The sequence below is a fragment of the Morus notabilis genome, unplaced genomic scaffold (assembly GCF_000414095.1).
Source record: "Morus notabilis unplaced genomic scaffold, ASM41409v2 Scaffold78, whole genome shotgun sequence".
NCBI classification, from domain to species: Eukaryota; Viridiplantae; Streptophyta; class Magnoliopsida; order Rosales; family Moraceae; genus Morus; species Morus notabilis.
In genome coordinates, this window is record NW_010367622.1 from 2717267 (window position 1) to 2737505 (window position 20239).

Genomic DNA, 20239 nt, shown 5'->3' on the forward strand with positions numbered 1-20239 from the left:
ATCCGATTCACCTCCAATTTCAATTCCATTTGGATCCAACGGCGACGTTCATTTTCGTTTCTCGATCCGAATTTACGGAGTTCAATTCGATTTCTAGGTTTTGATTTCTTCCTTTTTCGGTATTGGATTTGCTTCGATGATTAGAGATATGGCGGATTCGATCCGTATCGGACAGTGAAAGGATTAGGAATGGGAACTTGCGGCGAATGAATTGCGAGAGATATTGAATTAAAATGCCTGGTTTAGCGCAGAGAAATGACCAATTCAGTAATGGCTCATCGCAGATGTACTCGCTCTCTTCTTCGGCCAACGGTTTTTGGTCGAAACACCGCGACGATGTCAGCTACAATCAGCTCCAGAAGGTACTGGATTCGTTGTATCGCCATATTCTTTTATTTATTTTTGAGCTTTTGGGATCAAATTTGATTGGTTTAGATAATTTTTTCTTGCATTGGGCTCTTGTAAATTGCAATAGCTTAGCTTGAGTTTGGATTGGATCCTGTTGTTCAAGTTATACGTAGTGTCTGTCTTTTGACGTTCTACACGTTTGGCTGTTTGGTTAGTGCTCACATTTCGATTTGAGTGTGAATTTTTGATGTCCTAGATCTTCTCAACAATTGTAGTTTCACGTACTGAGATTGGTATCTTACTAGAAATGAAGATGCTGAGTAAATATATTGTGACAATTGCGAAATGTTTGCCGTTTCTGCAATTTGAGTGGTTTTCCCATTACTTTTCTGAGTGTGGCAATTGCTTGTAATTCTTGTATATTTGCCAATGACAAACAATTTCTTGGCAGAGAGCATGATTTGGTAAATATGTATAGCTGTAAGCCTAGTGTAATTCTTCTTTTTTTTTTTCTTTTTTTTTTTTGGCGTTGAATGAAGTTATTGGCTTAGTATTGGATCGGTCACTTTCGTTTTCTTTTCTTTCAAGCGATAGTGCACCGGTGTTCATATGTTGCACATAATTTAATTTGAATTTATTTCCAACAAATGAAATGAAGTGAGTTGTCGCTGACAATGTGCTGTTTACTTATAATGTAGTTCTGGAACGAACTGTCACCACAAGCTCGGCAAGAACTTCTGCGAGTTGACAAGCAAACTCTCTTTGAACAAGCACGAAAGAACATGTACTGTTCTCGGTGCAATGGGCTGCTGCTCGAGGGGTTTTTGCAGATTGTGATGTATGGGAAGTCTTTACAACAAGAGGGAGCAAGTGGGCTCCTTCCCCGCAACAGACGCGGAGCATCGAGCAATCAAAATGATGGTGAATCGAGCATCATAATTGGGTGTCAAGATGAAATACAAGATCCTTCTGTCCATCCTTGGGGTGGTCTGACCACCTCACGTGATGGGTCCCTCACACTTATGGATTGCTATTTGTATTCAAAGTCTCTCAAGGGGCTTCAAAATGTAAATGCTGAGGAGTCTAAAACACATTCAAACCTTTATATTATGCCTTCCATTTAGTTGCTAATATTTTTGTTTAAATCAGGTATTTGATAGTGCACGTGCAAGGGAACGAGAAAGGGAATTACTTTATCCCGACGCTTGCGGTGGGGGAGGTCGAGGTTGGATAAGCCAAGGAATGGTAGGTTATGGAAGAGGACATGGGACAAGGGAAACATGTGCGCTGCATACTGCCAGGCTTTCATGTGACACATTGGTTGATTTTTGGTCAGCACTTGGAGAAGAAACTCGGCAATCTCTTTTAAGGATGAAGGAAGAGGATTTTATCGAGAGGCTCATGTACAGGTGTTTAGTTATTCGTTTAACCTTTTTGTTTGGAATTTCATGCAAATCAGTAGAGCTCAAAGTGTGGATAGTTGACCCATTATTGTTGGAAGCTTGATCTTAATGCTTATATTGGGGTGGTCACCCTCGTAAAACTGTCTTTAGAAAGAGCAGAATTCTTGTGTGCAGTATAAGCAAATTGACCTTTCTTTTGTCTACATTTTGAAGCATTTTTAGATTCCTGAAACTGTGCAATCAGTGAAGAAGTATGTGAGTTCAATCTCAAAATAGCAGTTCAACTGAATTAGCAGTCAGTTGCACGGAATGATGATATATGATAGTAGTTGTTAAATGCATGCTTGATGCTTCAGATTAGATCTACATAATGGTGGTTGATAAGCGGTTAATGAAGGTGGTTTAACTGCGTGCTTCATTGAGGGGGCTCCCTTAACACAAAGGCTAGCTGCATTCTCATTGATACTAAACCTGATATGAAGTAGCCTGTATTCTTATATGTTGAGGTGGACCTTGAAATTGGTGTTATTTATGAGGGCATCCAATGCCTGGAAAACTGGATTTATCACTGCAGATGATCTGCAATGCACTTATGACTTCCTTAGAGTCTGGTAACTAGCTTAAAACTGATAAAAAAGATTTAGGGGGTTTGTCTTTTATACAGCCCCCTCCTTAATAAGTTGGGTTTTGGCTTTGCAGTTTTATTGATTGTGATTTCATGTGATGAAGGAGCAGAAAATGTGGGCATTATTAATCACAAGTTGAGAATGTAGAACTCATGAATACCAATACCAAAAGACTTGCAACATATCCTTCATGAAGGTTCCCTTGAAGGACTCAATATGAAGGCTTCCTATATTTGTCCTTGTTTGAGGTTATAATCAGACCAGAGGGTAGAACAATATTGTCTCTGTCGGGAAATTTTATGCCACAGATGTAGGCCGTTTTAAGGAGTTAACCCTACTGGATTACAAATCTTGATATCTATTGCTAAGGTCCTATTTCACAGCAACAGAAACTAAAAAAGTAGCACCAGTACTTCAATATAGATCTCACAAGGATAATATAACTGAATCCAAAGATTTGCATAAAAGGATATAGTCTGGACTTGTTTATGTGATTTGAGGGCTTTAAGAGAGGGAAAGGTATGTGAAGAGAAGCAGTGAGAGACAATAGGTGCAAAAGTCACGTTCTTTTAAATGATTATACTAAACTAAAATAATAGTTTATTGAACAGTAAAAACTTCATAGCTAAGTGTTCATTTATGGATATGTGCAGTTTATATCAAGGCTAAATGCGATTTTCTGCCTCTTACTACTTGATATGTGCTGTGAGCTTAATACTTTAGAAGTTTGCAGCTCACATAAAGTTATTAGCTGGCCCTTATCAAGATGTTCTTCCTTAGGGGTGTTGGTTTCACAAAGTTACTTATATATCTTGTGATGTCTCTTTTGTTTGCACCCTCCAATTGACTCTTAGCTACTTGTTACTCTTAAAAGTTTATTTAAATTATTGTGCTTTTCGTATTGATTTGAGTTCTTGTAACAGGTTTGACAGCAAGAGATTTTGCAGAGACTGCAGAAGAAATGTTATTCGAGAGTTCAAGGAGCTGAAGGAGCTGAAGCGCTTGCGAAGAGAACCTCGGTGCACTAGTTGGTTTTGTGTTGCGGATACAGTCTTTCAGTATGAGGTGTGCCTTGTGCATTTCTTTAAGTTGTTACTTCTCTCTAATTCCTATATATATATTTTTATTTATTTATTCCAAATGGATGATTTATCAATGAATTAACAACCTGTTGAAGACAATGTTTTGAAAACTAGACAATATAACGTAGATACTTCTCAAATGTAGCAATAATACGGTGTAATTTACGTGCCATTCTTTTTTTTTTTTTTTGGTGTGTTGCTTTGCAGGTATCTGATGATACTATCCACGCTGATTGGCACCAAACTTTTGCTGACACTCCAGCCACATACCATCACTTTGAGTGGGCAGTTGGAACAGGCGAGGGAAAATCTGACATTCTTGAATTTGAAAATGTTGGCATGAATGGAAGTGTTAAGGTCAATGGTCTAGATCTTGGCGGTTTAAGTGCATGCTTCATCACCTTGAGGGCTTGGAAAGTCGATGGCCGTTGCACTGAACTTTCTGTGAAAGCTCATGCATTGAAAGGTGGACAATGCGTGCATTGCAGGCTTGTGGTTGGGGATGGCTATGTAACTATTACAAGAGGAGAAAGCATTAGAAGGTTTTTTGAGCATGCTGAAGAAGCAGAAGAAGAAGAGGTAGTTCACGTTTCACAAGGCTTTCAAACTCTACTTTCTTTTTGTGCACTAGACAATTTGACAAATGTTTATCTGATTGGTGCTTTGGGGAGTTAATACTTATCTAGTATATTATTTTATTTCAGGATGATGATTCCATGGACAAGGATGGAAATGAGCTAGATGGAGAGTGCTCCCGTCCCCAGAAACATGCGAAGAGTCCTGAACTTGCTCGAGAGTTTCTTCTAGATGCTGCAACAGTTATTTTCAAGGAACAGGTACGTTCAGTCTGCAGGTTGTTGTTTGTCTTTCATAATTATATATATTATGTACTCACGCACCCGCGTGTGTGCGCGCGAGATGTTCCCATCTTGTTGAAGGCGTTTCTATAATGTGCTGTTGGGGGTTTAGAAGAATGAATGCCTTATTCTCTTCAAAATTGTTGTTTTGTTCTTTATTTAAAATTTTATTAAGCAAGCATTAGGATTAAGTTGTTGCTTTATCCACCAAAATGAGGGGAAAGAAAAGACAAATTGGCCATCTTGAATTGATGGAAAGATGCCTGATTATACGACCTCAAGGTAAACCGGAAAAATTTACCACTCAGATCTCCCTAAAGAATCAGTTTAGCCGTGTAGTTGGTTGCACATAATAGAACCCAGTTAACTACCATGTGCTTATGCCAGTGTATTTTCGAGCGTTTTAATGTGCAATAGAAAATTTTATGCTGATTGTTTTTGCTGTTTTTTCCAGGTTGAAAAAGCCTTTAGAGAAGGAACAGCCCGCCAGATAGAAAATTTTATGCTGATTGTTTTTGCTGTTTTTTCCCAGGTTGAAAAAGCCTTTAGAGAAGGAACAGCCCGCCAAAATGCACATAGTATCTTTGTTTGTCTTGCACTAAAACTGTTGGAAGAGCGAGTTCATGTTGCATGCAAAGAAATCATTACACTGGAGAAACAGGTTGTGAATCTTGTGAATTTTTCACATTACATGCTGCGAGTCATGTGTTAGAGACAAGTTCATTGCTTTAGGAGAAACAGTTCTGACGAGTTTGTAACTTTCTCTACAGATGAAACTTCTTGAAGAGGAAGAGAAGGAAAAGCGTGAAGAAGAAGAACGTAAAGAGAGGAGAAGAACAAAAGAAAGAGAGAAAAAGCTTCGAAGAAAGGAACGGTTAAAAGGAAAAGAAAAGGATAAAAACTTCAGTGAGCCAATGCAATCTCCTAATGTTCATGTAGTCCCGGAGGAAGCATCATCAATAGTTGTTGATGAGGAGCCAAATAATTCCATAAGCCACAGCAAGTCAATTGGTGAAGCAGGTGATAATGTTCCATCCAGGCCTGGATCTCCTGATGTTAAAGATGAACAGCTTTCAAATGGTCATATCAACTCAAGAACACATAACTCCTTCGAGTTTCATGATGGAGAAATTAATTTTAATGGTTCTTTTTCTGTTGAAGTAAAATATACCCGGCGGAGATCAAAGCTTCGGAAAGATGTTCAACCAGATCTGTCTGTGTCTGTGAAGTGGCCTGACAGACGCCGATATGCAGTTGTTCCAGAAAGTGGTGCCAACAGATCTGAGATAAGATGTTTTGGTGATAATTTTGAGTCTCAGAGGGCCGTCAATTTATCCAACAAGCAATCAAGGGTAAATGGCACAAAGTCAAATAGTCGACACTGTGGTCTTAAGTTCGGTGAGAAGTTACACTGCTCGAGCAATGGCAGGATGAGCGACAGATATGACTTCCATTCTTGTAGTTGTAACCAAAACACTGAGTATAGAGCAAAGGTTGAGCCACATGTTTCTAGAGTAGGTGGGGAGACAAAATCGGGGAGTAAGTCAGAGTCTGTGTTGGAGATATCCAAGCAATTCTATCGTGGTAACAAATACAATCAAATAGATCACATGCATGATAGTTGTGGAAGACCCAAAAGCAAATTTGTCTCCGTGAATTCCTCTGCTAGAGATCTTCATTCCAAGAAAGTTTGGGAACCACTAGAGTCACAGAAAAAGTATGCCCGAAGTAACTCGGACTCCGATGTTACCTTGAAGCCATCTGCTTTCAAGGTTGAGGGAGCACAGCCTAATAGTAGCCCTGTCAAATCATCTGGTGGATTATGTTCAGGTGAGTTTAGTGTAAATTCATGTGAAGTTGATGAGGACAACAATGTGAAGGAATCTACAAACTCAACCATTGAAAGTGATTTAGGCTGCCAGAATGGACGTCTCCTGGGAGAAGGGGAACCTTTCTACTCAAAGAAAGGATGTGACAAAACGAGAGTATGTGTGGACAATTCTGCACTAAATTATGTTAATTCTACATCCAATCGGTCTTCTGATCCTATTACGAGTATCAGTTCCAGTTCCGATAACTGCTCATCATGTCTAAGTGAGGAAGGGGACAGCAACACAGCTTCTTCAAATCTCGGAAACCACGAATCATCATCCACTTCGGATTCAGAAGATTCCAGCCTGCAATCTGAAGAAAAAGAAACTTCAGATCTCGTTCAAAATAATGTCTCAGAGTGCCAGAACGCCACAGTGGGGAAAAATCAGAACGCGAATGGAGGAGAGCCAATTGGAGGTAGGACATCTGTTGGTTCACAGAATGGAGTTCTTGGAAATAACGCTATCGGGACTCCAACAACAAAAATTGCTCATGCTTTTGATAATGGTTTATCTGCTGTTAACATGGGTTCTCAACATCAAAGCACGATTTCTCCAATGCACTTCCCCGTGTTTCAAGCTCCTTCAACATTGGGTTATTATCATCAAAATCCAGTTTCATGGCCAGCAGCTCCAAATAATGGGTTAATTCCCTTCTCCCATCCAAATCACTATTTGTATGCCGACCCTCTTGGGTATGGAATGAATGGAAACTCACGCTTCTGCATGCAGTATGGTCCCATGCAGCATCTAGCTACTCCTCTATATGCGCCTGGCCCGGTTCCATTTTATCAGCCGATCGCCAAAGCCAATGTAATAAACCCAGAGGAGCAAACTCAGATTTCTAAGCCACATGTGCAGGAAGCTCCTAATGTAGCTACTGAAGATGGCACAGATCTGGTTGGACGGCATTCAACACAAGCGGCACCAAGTGGAGAAGGTTTCCAACGTGACGATCCTGGAAAACCGCATAATACAGGTGACAAAAGCTTTTCCTTGTTTCATTTTGGTGGGCCTGTAGCTCTTTCAAGTGGATGTAAGCCAAATCCCGTGCCTTCAAAGGAAGAGATTGTTGGGGATTTTTCGACAAAATGTCCAACGGATCCTGTTGAGGGTGATCCTGCTTGCAATAAGAAAGAGGCAACTATTGAAGAATACAACTTGTTTGCAGCAAGCAACGGCATAAGTTTTTCTTTCTTCTAAAATAGTTGTGAGGTGTGACGTGGCTGTTCAGAAATTTAGTCCGTCTTCTTATTTGTGATGAAAGTTTGAGGTATTTGGTCTATACTACACAATAAGCTTTGCTTTGGGGGAAGAAGAAAAAGGAAAAAAAACAAAATTTGAGGTTATTTTATATTTCGTTATCCATTTTGTCCAATTGTTTTTCCTCATGTAGAGAGAAAAAAAAAAAGTTGAGAGTGCCGTAATGTTCCAAAGTCCTGTACGAGGTCAAGTTTTTTTTCTTTTTCTTTTTTAATTGATGAAGCATTTACCATAATGAGGTTTTTATTTTTTTTATTTTTTTATTTTTAGCACGTGGGAATCAGGAAGAGTGTCTTGAATACTTTTGTTTTGGGATTTTGAGCCTCCTAAAACATGTTTACTAATACAAAAGTTGCTTGAACGTTAATTTGCCATCTACTTCCAAGTTGAAAAGAAGCAAATTTCTGTTGCTAAGTTGTATCTTTTTCCGCATTTTTGCATTAATACTTCTTTTATTGCCAAATAGTCCTCAAGATTAACAGGTCTTTAGAAATAAGTTAAATTGATAAAAATCTCCATTTTTATTTACAAATTCTCCTTTCTATTGTCAGTTTAGTCCTTAAATCTAGTTATGATCGAAACTCTCCAGGGTTAAAACTCATCAAAATATGTACTCAATCTAGTTTAATGAGAATAAAATTCAAATCCAAGATGAAATTCCACTTTCATAAGATTCTTCATTTGGTAGATAAATCATTGAGGATAACCATTGAAAGAGTGGTGTAGTCCATCTATTATGATGCTTGAGATTATAATAATCTCGAGCAATTAATGTTTTTGTGCAAGGATTATTGAACTCATTAAACTAAAAACTAAAAACGTAGACTTTCAGGTGAGTAATACAAAAGTTTCTCTTATATCATTGCATAGAACTCTTACATTGATACACCAAGTAAAACTCGAGTATGAGTAAACCAAAAATCAATCTCTTGCATCCCTGAACTTCAAAACAGCAAGATAAAATTCAGGGTCATCCACAAATTCAACCAGGTCAAAGGGATGATCTGCTGCAACTTTCTCTAAAGTAACTTTCTCTGGCAAGTTGGAAATTATAACATCCGGGTATTGTTTTCTCTGTTGTTCTAGCACTTCTCTTCCCTGGGGATGGCAAATAACCAGCCTTGCACCTGTACAAATGGTTTATTACTTTATTTTAGTAGGCATTGAAAAAATGAACTACTGAAAAACAACTCTTTTCGGCCGTCATAACTGTATTCTGAATTTTTTTTCCTGATCTGCATTGATTTTGATCAGCTCTAACAGTCAGAATCTGACATACCAGAGAAAAATCTTATATATTTTATGAGAAAAAAAAGAAAAAAATTTATCCAAAAAAAGAAAAAGAAAAAGTTATCCACTTAACACCAAAAAAAAAAAAAAAATGAAGATGAAGTTCAGGATCTAGATTATGAATATGATTAAGCCACTAGTGAGTGTATAGTTATATGGCAAATAAAATAATGAAAAAGAAATTGATCAACTCAAATTTCTTGAAGAAAAATTACCTGGCAAACAGCATTTTGCAAGAGCTCCAAAGACGTGGTCAAGGGTAAAGGGCAAAGCAGGAAGGAAGTAGAGGAAGGCAACATCTAAAAGGCCCCACTTTTCAGGTACATAAATCAGTTCTCCTTGCCAACACTTAACCTTGTCATGTTTCTCTTTAATCCCAGCTAATACGAAAAGTGAATCATGAACAACAAGCAAAAGATTGCAGGGCGAAGAATAGACCAACTCATCTATAAATACTTCAGAAGTAGCAGAAACCATAACTCTCGAGCTTTCTTCGATCTGTCCAGCGGCTATAATCCGACCAACCTTTTGGATGTAATCTTGATTTGAAGTGAGATCACCCGAATCAAGGAAAGACCAATCTTTTTCGACAAAATCTTCTTCGAAGTCGATCAATGGTATAGCCCCCTCATCTGAAGGACCTGTTTCGACAATGGATGATCTTCGAATGCGGAGCAAATTGTGGGAGATGGAAGGAGAAGTTAGAGAAAGGGGGCAATGAAGGTGGTGATTTCGACGGTGGAGGATGGTGAAACTATTTCGGGGTTGTATTTGATGGTAAGGTGGGAACTGACTGATGGATGATGGATTTAGGTGGAGAGAGGAAGGTGAAAAGGGAGAATTCATAGCAAAAACTTTAAGTATTCACTTGTTAATAAATGAACCAAGATGTCAACTAATTGGCTTAGACTAAGCAACTCCAACAGTTATTCGGCACCTGAAAAATGAGGAAATGAACCAAGATGTCAACTTAACAATCACTTGTGAGTTTGTTTATTTATTTTTAATTACTAGAGCCTCTTGCATTTTTCTATTTAGATTATTCATATCCCTCGAGTTTATGTTCCTGGAATTGGAAAGTATATTTGAACAAATTTTTATTCTAGCATTAGTTTTGTGTTTGTTTCAGGCTATACTTAACATGCTAAAAATCTGAAAGCTTTTGAACCACAAGCTACATGGCCGAGTACATTCTTCATTCCCTTCCAGAACCCAAAATGCTTGCTAGGAGAATTTTCAACTCTGTTCTAAAATTTTCTCAGCAACCAAACAATTTCATTTTCTGCCGATAAATTACCAAAACTACAACTTAAAAAAAGGAACAAGAACTAAAATTCAAAAAAAAAACAAAGAAACCAAACAAAATAGCCAGATTTAAGAAAATGACCCATTAAAGCAAAAGAAGGGTGTAATAATCCAAAAGCATAAAGAAAATGAAAAGGCTCGAGAATTCAAACAAAACATTACCAGCGAAGCCATATATACATAGAGTGTTCGATCGGAGCAGTAAGAGGAGAAATGAGTATTGTTAGTGCTACAGAAACGAAGGTCAAAATTCGCAAGGCTTTTCGATGTCTTAAACAGCCGTAGGATAGTGTGTGTGTGTGTGTGTGTGTGTGTGTGTGTGTGTGTGTGAGAGAGAGAGAGAGAGAGAGAGAGAGACTTGGGACTTGGTTGCTTTTGGTTTTAGGGAAAATCAAAACGACACCGTAGTCAAACCAAACAATCCAAGTTATTTGTGTTTTCCGCATTTGCCTTTTAAAGAACACTCTTTTTTTTTTTTTAACCGTTAAATTTAATTATAATAATAATAAATTAAAAAAGTATATAAAATAAATAAGTTTTGATATAAATGTGGCGGTCAAAAAATAGAAAATATTAATATTTAAAAAAAACACCAAAAATATCTAAAAAAAGAAAAAATTATTAAATTTGTAGAGTGTATGAGTTTAAATTTTTAGTCTTTACTCATGATTAATATCTTTTTCATTAATTTAATTATTTGACTAAAAATGATATTAATTAAGAATAATGAGTAAAAATTCAGTCTCATACTCTCTAAGGAGTATTTATCTATTTTTTTTATGTTTTTTTCACAACTCGAGTTTAGGACTCGATTTTAAAAGCAAATTTTACGTAATAGAAAAAACTATAAAAAAAAAAAGTTAAAGTTAAATCTTCATAAGATAAAACACTGCAACAAAAATAAATTTAAGTTGTAATTATTAGAGTTGTAAAGCGAACATGCGATAATTTTTTCGGATGGGCTGAATTTGAATGTTCCTTTTCAGAGGATTTGATTTTTGAAGATATTGCTTCTTTTTATAGTAAAATTTTAACTTTACACAGATAGTAATATGGGTGAATAATGAGACCAAATTTATTCGGTGAATTGACACAATTTTCTCTAAGGATTGACATTTTGAGACGGTAAAAGCTCTTGCAAGTTTACGTATAGCTTTTTTTTTTAGGAGAAAAAATTAGGTAATCGTAATAAATAAATGTCCTAAGTAGAGGACAAAAGTAACCCAAGTACTTCAGAACTTTGGAGAAGAAAAGTTTAACATAAGAATCAGGAGAAAAAGAACAAAATTTGGTTACATGTAAGTATATGCATAATATGCATTTACGGTACTAAAAACATGCATATACATAGGTCCATATCTGCCAAAAACATATTCTATCGAACCCCGTTTACATTTTATTCAAACCAATTTGAATGCTGAACGAAATGGACCTTTTTCTTTTGGATACTTTTAACGTCTCTGGTTTTTTTTTCTTTTCTTTTTTTTTTCTAAAGGAAAAATTCTTTCAATAGATTAAAAGAGTTACAAACACCGATACTGATGATCCCAATAGGTAAGTAGAATCAACCTCGGACAAAGACCTGGCCCACTAGTAATTTCAAATGAAACCGCTTACGGGGGAGAAACATGTACCAAGCTTCAAAAATAGAAACCCAATAGGCACATCAAATTTTGAGCACACCAATTGTTAGCGAATGCTCTGCAACAACCTCTCCTAAGTCTTCTGCAGCTGCAACCGTGGGAACCTCTGCAGAATCTTCAACCCCGAGAATCTCTCAAGCTCAAACAACCTCAACAACCTAATATAGATCATCCCTAGGTTCTAGTATCTGATGGTTAATATACCTCCTAAAATCCAGCACTTCAGTTATATTTGTACGTGTATATATATACCATGCGATGTAATCAAACAAATATATAGAAAGTCATCATTCTAAACTCTTTATGGTATCAGAGCCCTACTCTAACGAGAATTATGATCCTTTGTTTTTTTTTTCACCGTCTCAATGGCTTCAGACTCATCTACAACCACGTCCTCTCCTCTCAATTCTACTGTCGCCTCAAATACTGCTTCTTCCCTGGTCACCATCAACACTACTGCTCAATTGCCCTTAAAACTCACGTCCCTCAACTATTTCTCCTGGAAAGCTCAATTTCATGCTATGTTTTTTGGATTGGATCTCCTTGGCTATCTTGATGGTTCTTATCCATGTCCCTCGGCTATGCTTTCTCAAAATGGTTTGCAAGTTCCAAATCCGGATCACACCATCTGGCGCCGTCAAGATTAATTGATTCTCCATGCTATTTTTGCTTCTCTTAGTGAAGCTGTCATTCCTCTTGTCTCATCTGCCAGTACAAGTCAGGAAGCATGGAATCGCTTGGATCGTCTCTATGCCAAGTGCTCGACGTCTCATATCATTCATCTCAAGGACAAATTATCAATGACCACTCGAGGTTCCTCTTCAGTAACTAATTTTCTTGTGACCATCAAGCAGATTGCAGATGAGCTTACTGCGCTTGGTGATCCCCCGAGTGACGCTGACTTGCTCGTCTACACCACTCGTGGTCTTGGGCCAGCCTACAAAGAACTGATCACGGCTATGAGGACTCGGGACTCCGTGGTTCCCTTTGAAGAGCTCTTTGATAAAATAATTGATCATGAAACCTTCCTATTGCATAATGACAAACATTTTTCTGAATCCACCCCACCCACGGTTCACATTGCCAAACACTCGCCTCCTTTTGGCCAACCGAAACACCCGACTTTCTCATCCAACCCTGGTATCCTTCCCACTCCTATATCCACTACCACTCAGTTTAAACCTTCAACTTCCTCAACTGCTCGACCTTCTCAAGTTGTCTGTCAATACTGTGATAAATGAGGGCATGATGCCAAGCGTTGCTTCAAACTATTTCCTCAACTTCGGCCCAATCGACCCTCTGCCAACCACACCACTGTAGCATCGCCGACTCATGCACCTTGGATTGTCGACTCTGGTGCTTCTCATCATGTCACTTCTCAGTTATCTACTCTTGCACTTCACCAATCTTATGAGGGTCCAGATGACATCCATATTGGTGATGGTTCAAGTTTATCTATAACACATACTAGTTCTACTTCTGTTTCCCCTTCGTTCACATTATCTAATGTTCTGTGTGTTCCTTCTATCAAACAAAATCTCATCTCTGTTGCTAAATTTTGTCGTTCCAATCACACTTCTATTGAATTTTTTCCATCTCATTTTGTTGTTAAGGATTTACATACGGGGACTCCTCTACTCCACGGAAAGAATCGACATGATCTCTATGAGTGGCCTATTTCGAAGGATGTCTCTCCAAGTCCGGTTGTGGCTCTCTCTACTGGTGTTACTTCCTCTACATCTCCAGTGATCTAGCATGGACGACTTGGCCATCCTTCCTCCAAAAAAATAAAATCACTTGTTAATTCTGGCCTTCCTCTTTCTTCTGCTATGCCTTTAACGTTTACATGTGAATCATGTCTTTGTAATAAAAGCCAACGTTTACCTTTTGGTGATTCAACGTTACCAATACTAGACCACTTGATCTTGTTTATACTGATGTTTGGGGTCCTTCTCCAGTTCCTTCTGTTGATGGTTTCTATTATTATGTTATCTTTGTTGATCATTTCACTAAATATGTTTGGCTCTATCCCTTGCATCTTAAATCAGATGTTTTTTCTGTTTTCCGTCAATACAAAGCTCTCGTTGAGAATTTTTTCAAGCGTTCCATTGTTACTGTTTACTCGGATGGAAGTGGTGAGTACACTGCTTTAAAAGCTTTTCTGTCTACTGAAGGCATTCAACATCTAAAAACACCACCTCACACTCCTCAACACAACGGCACATCCGAAATACGACATAAACACATTGTCAATACTGGTTTAACCCTTCTCCACCACGCAAAAATGCCACCAAAATACTAGTCTTACGCTTTTCAAACGGCTATTTACCTCATTAATTGTCTCCCCACACCTATCTTACATTTCTCCACACCATATGAAAAATTGTTCTCTCAAAAGCCGAACTACAACAAACTAAAGGTATTTGGTTGTTTGTGCTTTCCCTGGTTAAAGCCTTACACTTCTAATAAACTCGAACCAACTTCATCACCTTGCTTATTTCTTGGATATTCCCTTAATCAAAGTGCTTATTTCTGCTTAGTTATTAAAACTCATAAAGTCTACACTTCACGTCATGTTCGGTTCATTGAGTCTGAATTCCCTTTCTCTGTCACCCCTTCCTCTGACACATCCATCTTTCCTTCATCCTCCACTTCTTGGCCCTCGCCTGTCACGACAATAATTCCTACTTGCACGTCCACGCCTCCAACAACGTCTCCTTCAACAACACCAGTCACCACTGCCTCTGCCTCTCAGCCACTCATAGACGACATGCTGCTTCCTTTCGTGAGTTCAGGTAATTCCTCTCTTCCATCCTTACAACCCTTGGCTCTTCCAACCACTGATCCCTCCTTTCCATTACCAACTCATCCCATGCAAACTTGGTCTAAAAACAACATCTTCAAACCAAAACGCTTTTACCAAGCCTCTACTAAGCATCCTCTGCCTGATTCTGTTGAACCAACTTGTGTCACCCACGCTATCAAGCATGTTGAGTGGCGACAAGCCATGTCCGATGAATTGACTGCTCTTCTACGCAATGGAACATGGGAGCTTGTTCCTCCCTCTCCATCTCATAATATTGTTGGTTGCAAATGGGTATTTCGGATAAAAAGGAATCTTGATGGCTCAATCTCCAAGTACAAAGCCCGTCTTGTGGCTAAAGGTTTTCATCAACATCCAGGACTGGATTTTCAGGACACATTCAGCCCGGTTGTCAAGCCCTTAACAATTCGGCTCATTCTCTCCATCGCGTTATCTCATGGTTGGCCTCTCCGTCAACTACATGTAAACAATGCCTTCCTACATGGCACATTGTCTGAAGAGGTTTATATGCAACAACCCCCTAGTTTCATTGATCAGTCCAATCTAAATTTTGTTAGTAAGTTACGAAAGGCCATATATGGCCTCAAACAAGCTCTACGGGCCTGGTATAATGAGTTGAAAACCTTCTTGCACTCCTTCGGATTTCTTAACTCTCGCAGTGACGCTTCTCTCTTTATCTATCACAAAGGACCTATAACATGCTATTTTCTGGTTTACGTTGATGATCTGATTGTTATTGGCAACTGCACCACGTTTCTGCATCACTTTCTTTCTACTCTAGGTACACGGTTCTCTGTGAAAGACCTTAGGGATCTCCATTTCTTCCTCGGCATTGAAGTACTTCCGACCTCCTCTGGTCTTCTTCTCACTCAGCACAAATACTTCGGGACCTACTTGAACGTAATGACATTACAGGCGCCAAAGAATGTACAACGCCTATGTCTTCTACTCAGCCTCTTCACCTTAATGATGGCTCTCCACTTGCTGATGCCACCAAATATCGTCAAGTCATCGGCGCCCTGTAATATCTGTCCTTAACAAGACTAGACATCTCCTATGATGTCAACAAACTGGCTCAATTCATGCACTCTCCCACAGAAGCTCATTGGACTGCCACCAAACAACTGTTGCGCTATCTCAAATTCACCATGCATCATGACCTCTTCCTCAAAAAGAATTAACAACTCACTCTTACTGCATTCACTGACGCAGATTGGGCAGGAAATCGTGATGACCGCACCTCGACATCAGCTTACATTGTCTATTTAGGTGGTAATGCTGTCTCCTGGTGCTCTAAAAAGCAAAAGACAGTGGCCCGTTTGTCTACCTGTGACGCCTCCCCCCCTAGCAGCGGGTCACCAACCTTAAACTACTACTATTAGGCCAAGTTATAGACTAATATATTACTTGTTATTAGACTATCGCCTCTTTAATTTATGTTTCTGTACGAGTAAATTTTTTTTTTCTTTAACCTTCGGGTTCTTAACATGTTCCTAGCATGTTCTTTTGTTATACAACAACTTATCCTTGCTAATACTTTAAGAAATCGGATATGGAACAAGTCCCTGAAACTTATCTTAACTTATTACAGTCTATTGTTCTTTACTAAGACAATGCCCGTAACATCTTTTCCTTAAAACTGAAACATATAAACTTGGTTCTATATTACATTACTCTGCAGCGGAATTTAATTTCTAAACGAGTGTAGTAGAGGCCACTCCCGTGTACCCATGACATTTCCGCCCCCCTTGCCTCTGCCAGTCCATCAAGCAAAACCACTATATGGCTGGCTGCTTACCTTTGTTACCTACACACAAGTAAACTGATGAGCTAACGCTCAGCAAGTATAAACATGCACACATCATAAACTAGAAAAGAATTACATTAAAAGTTATGATGCAAATATGCTCGTGTGAAACATGCTTTCTGTCTTTTTGTTCTTACTACTGTGGGCCTGGACCCCTACTTACTGTCTTGTTACTGTGGGCATGGGCCCCTGTTTACTGTATAGTCTAGTCAGAATCTCTACTCTTTGAGATTTTCCTCTCTTGGGAGGCTGACGACCCGTTAGTCTCTTTACATTATTGAACTTTGAGTTTTTTTCATTTCAAAGTGTTAAAAACTTTACTGAATGATATGCAAAGTTTCTTTACGTGCACATGCTAACATAAAATGCATAATACTACTTGCATACTTTAACTGTGCATAAGGGTAGCCATGTGTTGCCCTTCTGCAATCTAGGGCACTGAGCCCTCCAAACACGTATAATCACATATAATCACATAAACTTAGGAACATAAGTAAATTCATAGTTCTAAATCTAACTACAGCTTACTTGAGTCCAGACAAACATATATGTCTATACTTACTTATAATTCGCTAGGATTCCCGCTTGCTGAAAGTTCTTTCTCGTTGTCTCGACTCTCGTGTCAAAACCTGTTTCATGGAAATAGGTATAAATTTCATATTCTAAATCACAATTCTTCATACTTAGATTCTTAAATCTAATTTCAAACTCGTTTCTGAACCATTTTTTCCCTCTAGGCCGAATCCTAGTTTAAGAGGTAAATTACACATATTTGTGTATCTCAGTTTCTAAACCTTAATCTGTCCATTTCCGAGCTTTAAAACTGTTATTCATTCTCTAGAATCAATTACTAACTCATTGCTTACTAACTAACTTTTAGGAAATTTTGGCAGAATTTCGCATTATTTTTCTCGTTTCCCGAGTTTTCAATAACTCGTTCTACTTCTGATTTCAGTACTTGGAGTCAAGATTTACATTCCTGAACACAGATTCTAACATAAAATTGAACAAAACATATGTTCTTTCTTAATCTAAGCTCACGGATTTTCAATAGAAATCCACCAAAACTTCATTCAATCGTTTTAATACTTACACCGTTAGACTCCTATTACGATGTTGTACAAAACCTCACTTTCGATTTTCACTTTAACGAAAGTTTTCCGAGATGAGTTACTATTCATCCAAATCAAGAAATCATAGAATTCTCATGAAAAATCCGAAATCTTACCTCTAGAAGTTGAGGTTTTTCACTAGAATGCCTCAGGTTACATTTCTACCGGACTGAACGGAAGAAATCTCAGTGAAAATGCTTGATTTTCCTTCCTCCGTCTTTCTCTAACAACTCTCTTTTTTTTTCTTTCTTCGTAACTTTCTCACGTCTTTTTTTTCCCTCTGCTATACTTCATGTGAAGTATGTAATAGCCTTTGCTTATTGTTTTTCCACGTGAGATTGGCATTGGTAACTCCATGCCGTGAGTCACCCTTCAACTTAAGCTTATGTAATGACAAGTGGTGTTATTGCATGTGAGGTTCCACCTCACGGTAACTATCCTTTTCACTTTTTTTTAACGTACTTAAGAATAATCTAATATATATATATATATATATTATAACTTTGTTCAACCTACTTTTATTCATTGCTATATCCAAGATACGTGCTAGCAAATGAGTGGGTTCTATACTCCTCAAATTTTTCTTGTCGAGACCTAACTTTTCGTTTCTCAAAACAAGTCTCTTTCCGGTACTAATAATTTCACAATCAAGACAGGTTCTATACTACTTTTCTGAACTGTCGAGTACCCTGGGTCAAACTTCTCATGTTCAACCCAATTCTCTTAGGTATTTCATTAGTCAATTTCTTTTTCTGGAATTTTCATTTTAATCGATTCAGAATTGTCCAAAACGCGTACCCTCGCGATACTCATTTTTTTAGTAGTTTCTCACTTTAACTGGCTCGGAAAAATTTTATTTCAGGAACTTTTACTATTTTTCTTACTTCTAATATTTCTACTCTTTTTCTAACTGATCATTTAGTCACAAACCAAACATTTTAGTTTTTCATAACTAAAATGTACCCATTAAAATTTTTAACTTTTAACTGGTATTTCACTATTTATAACTAATATTTACGAATTTTCTTTATAAACATATTCGTATTATAACTTTACATATTTTGAGAAATTTTACCCCGTACATAAAGTTCCTACATAACATTTTCTTGATTACATCAAAATTCTACTACTTACTATTCTGGAAAGGATTTCGGTCAAATACCGGACTGTCCGGATTAGACCTAAATTTTTCTCGGTCATTACACTACTGAAGCTGAATATCGAGCTCTCGCTTCATGCTCTGCTGAGATTCTTTGGCTACAAAACTTACTTCGTGAACTTCACATTACGAACGCAACAACTCCAACAATTTTTTGTGATAACATTGGAGCAACTTATTTGTCTATTAATCCGATGTTTCACTCCCATATGAAGCACATTGCCATTGATTATCATTTTGTACGGGATCATATTGCAAAAGGCTCCTTCAAGGTGTCCCACATTGCTTCCAAGGAACAACTTGCTGATGCACTTACAAAACCGTTGTCCTTCTATTTGTTCAATCAAATTCGTTCCAAGATCGGAATCTCCAATGGGAGCACCGTCTTGCGGGGGCGTGTTAGCAAATGCTCTGCAACAACCTCTCCTAAGTCTTCTACAGCTGCAACCATGGGAACCTCTGCAGAATCTTCAGCCCCGAGAATCTCTCAAGCTCAAACAATCTCAACAACCTAATATAGATCATCCCTAGGTTCTAGTTTCGGATGGTTAATATACCTCCTAAAATCGAGCACTTCAATTATACTTGTACGTGTATATATATACCATGCGATGTAATCAAACAAATATATAGAAAGTCATCATTCCAAACTCTTTACCAATGACTCTTTCAAGTTTCAATATCACCTCTATAGTCGGTGAAAACTGTTGAAAAAATGACTTGATAACCATTTTTGAGGGTACTATTTTGAGACTCGACTTTGGGCAGAATCCACTTCGTGTCAATGATGACACAATTTAGAAATTGTATTCTCCGTTGTGAGGAGATCAAAATGATATTTTTATATGTTCAAAATGGTTAAAATATGAATGAGAAATTGAGTCTCAAAATGCTCCCTTGAAGTTGGGGGAAAACTGAAGGAAAAACTTTTAAAAAATTGAGAAAAAGTGGAAAAGCATTTTGTCTCACATTAGAAAGAAAAGAATCCATGATCTCATCTAAGCCATAAGAGACGAAGCTACAAGGGACCTTCCACTCCCGAATTTTGAGAAGACACTTTATCAGCTCCATTAATTCATTCTTCCCTTCGCTAACGAGTTTGATCTTCACATATTCCAAACTGTGCATAAACACCAAGTTTTTCCACCCGCAATGTCCCATACTTTCACCAAAAGTTACATCAACAGAATTAGTCAACAACAACAACATGGAATTAGGCAACAACATCAGTTGGTTAAACTGAAACACAGAAAAGTCTGCGGTTTTATTTTCAAGGTTATAACAAGTAGTATAGCCATACCCTTTTCGCATTATTATTGCCTTGCATGGATTTGGTGCTTATCCAAAGACCGCGCAGATTTGGCGTCACTTTGAGAAGGAATTCCATAGCGAGTACAAAGTCTTCACTCATACTGGAGGTAAATACATGCAGTATTTATAAATGTGTGAACAAAGTTGGAGGACAACCATGCTTAAACAGAACCTGCAACATTATACATCTCATTGTTGTTACAAGCATGGGTCACAGTAAACACCTATAAAAGAAACTTATAGAGTGTGGACTGATAAACAATGTTAATTTGGTACTGAAATAAGAAAAAGAAAGGGTGGTTTGATTTACCTGTATATACGTATCATGTAGAACCAAA

General features: G+C 37.9%; 2 protein-coding genes across 2 annotated transcripts; one reads left to right on the forward strand and one right to left on the reverse strand.

Annotated features, from left to right (window-relative positions):
• On the forward strand, positions 1–7774 carry LOC21410638. Its single transcript, XM_024175368.1, has 8 exons — positions 1–362; positions 1047–1415; positions 1498–1757; positions 3301–3442; positions 3667–4038; positions 4164–4295; positions 4849–4977; positions 5087–7774. The coding sequence occupies exons 1-8, from the start codon at positions 234–236 to the stop codon at positions 7388–7390; spliced, it is 3837 nt and encodes a 1278-aa protein (XP_024031136.1). The 5' UTR covers positions 1–233; the 3' UTR covers positions 7391–7774.
• Positions 7775–8283: 509 nt separating this feature from the next.
• Positions 8284–10316, reverse strand: LOC21410639. Its single transcript, XM_010113079.2, has 3 exons — positions 10208–10316; positions 8956–9677; positions 8284–8577 (listed from the first exon to the last, which is right to left on the reverse strand). Exons 2-3 carry the CDS (start codon positions 9584–9586, stop codon positions 8372–8374), a joined length of 837 nt encoding a protein of 278 aa, XP_010111381.1. The 5' UTR covers positions 9587–9677; positions 10208–10316; the 3' UTR covers positions 8284–8371.
• Between the last annotated feature and the right edge of the window lie 9923 nt (positions 10317–20239).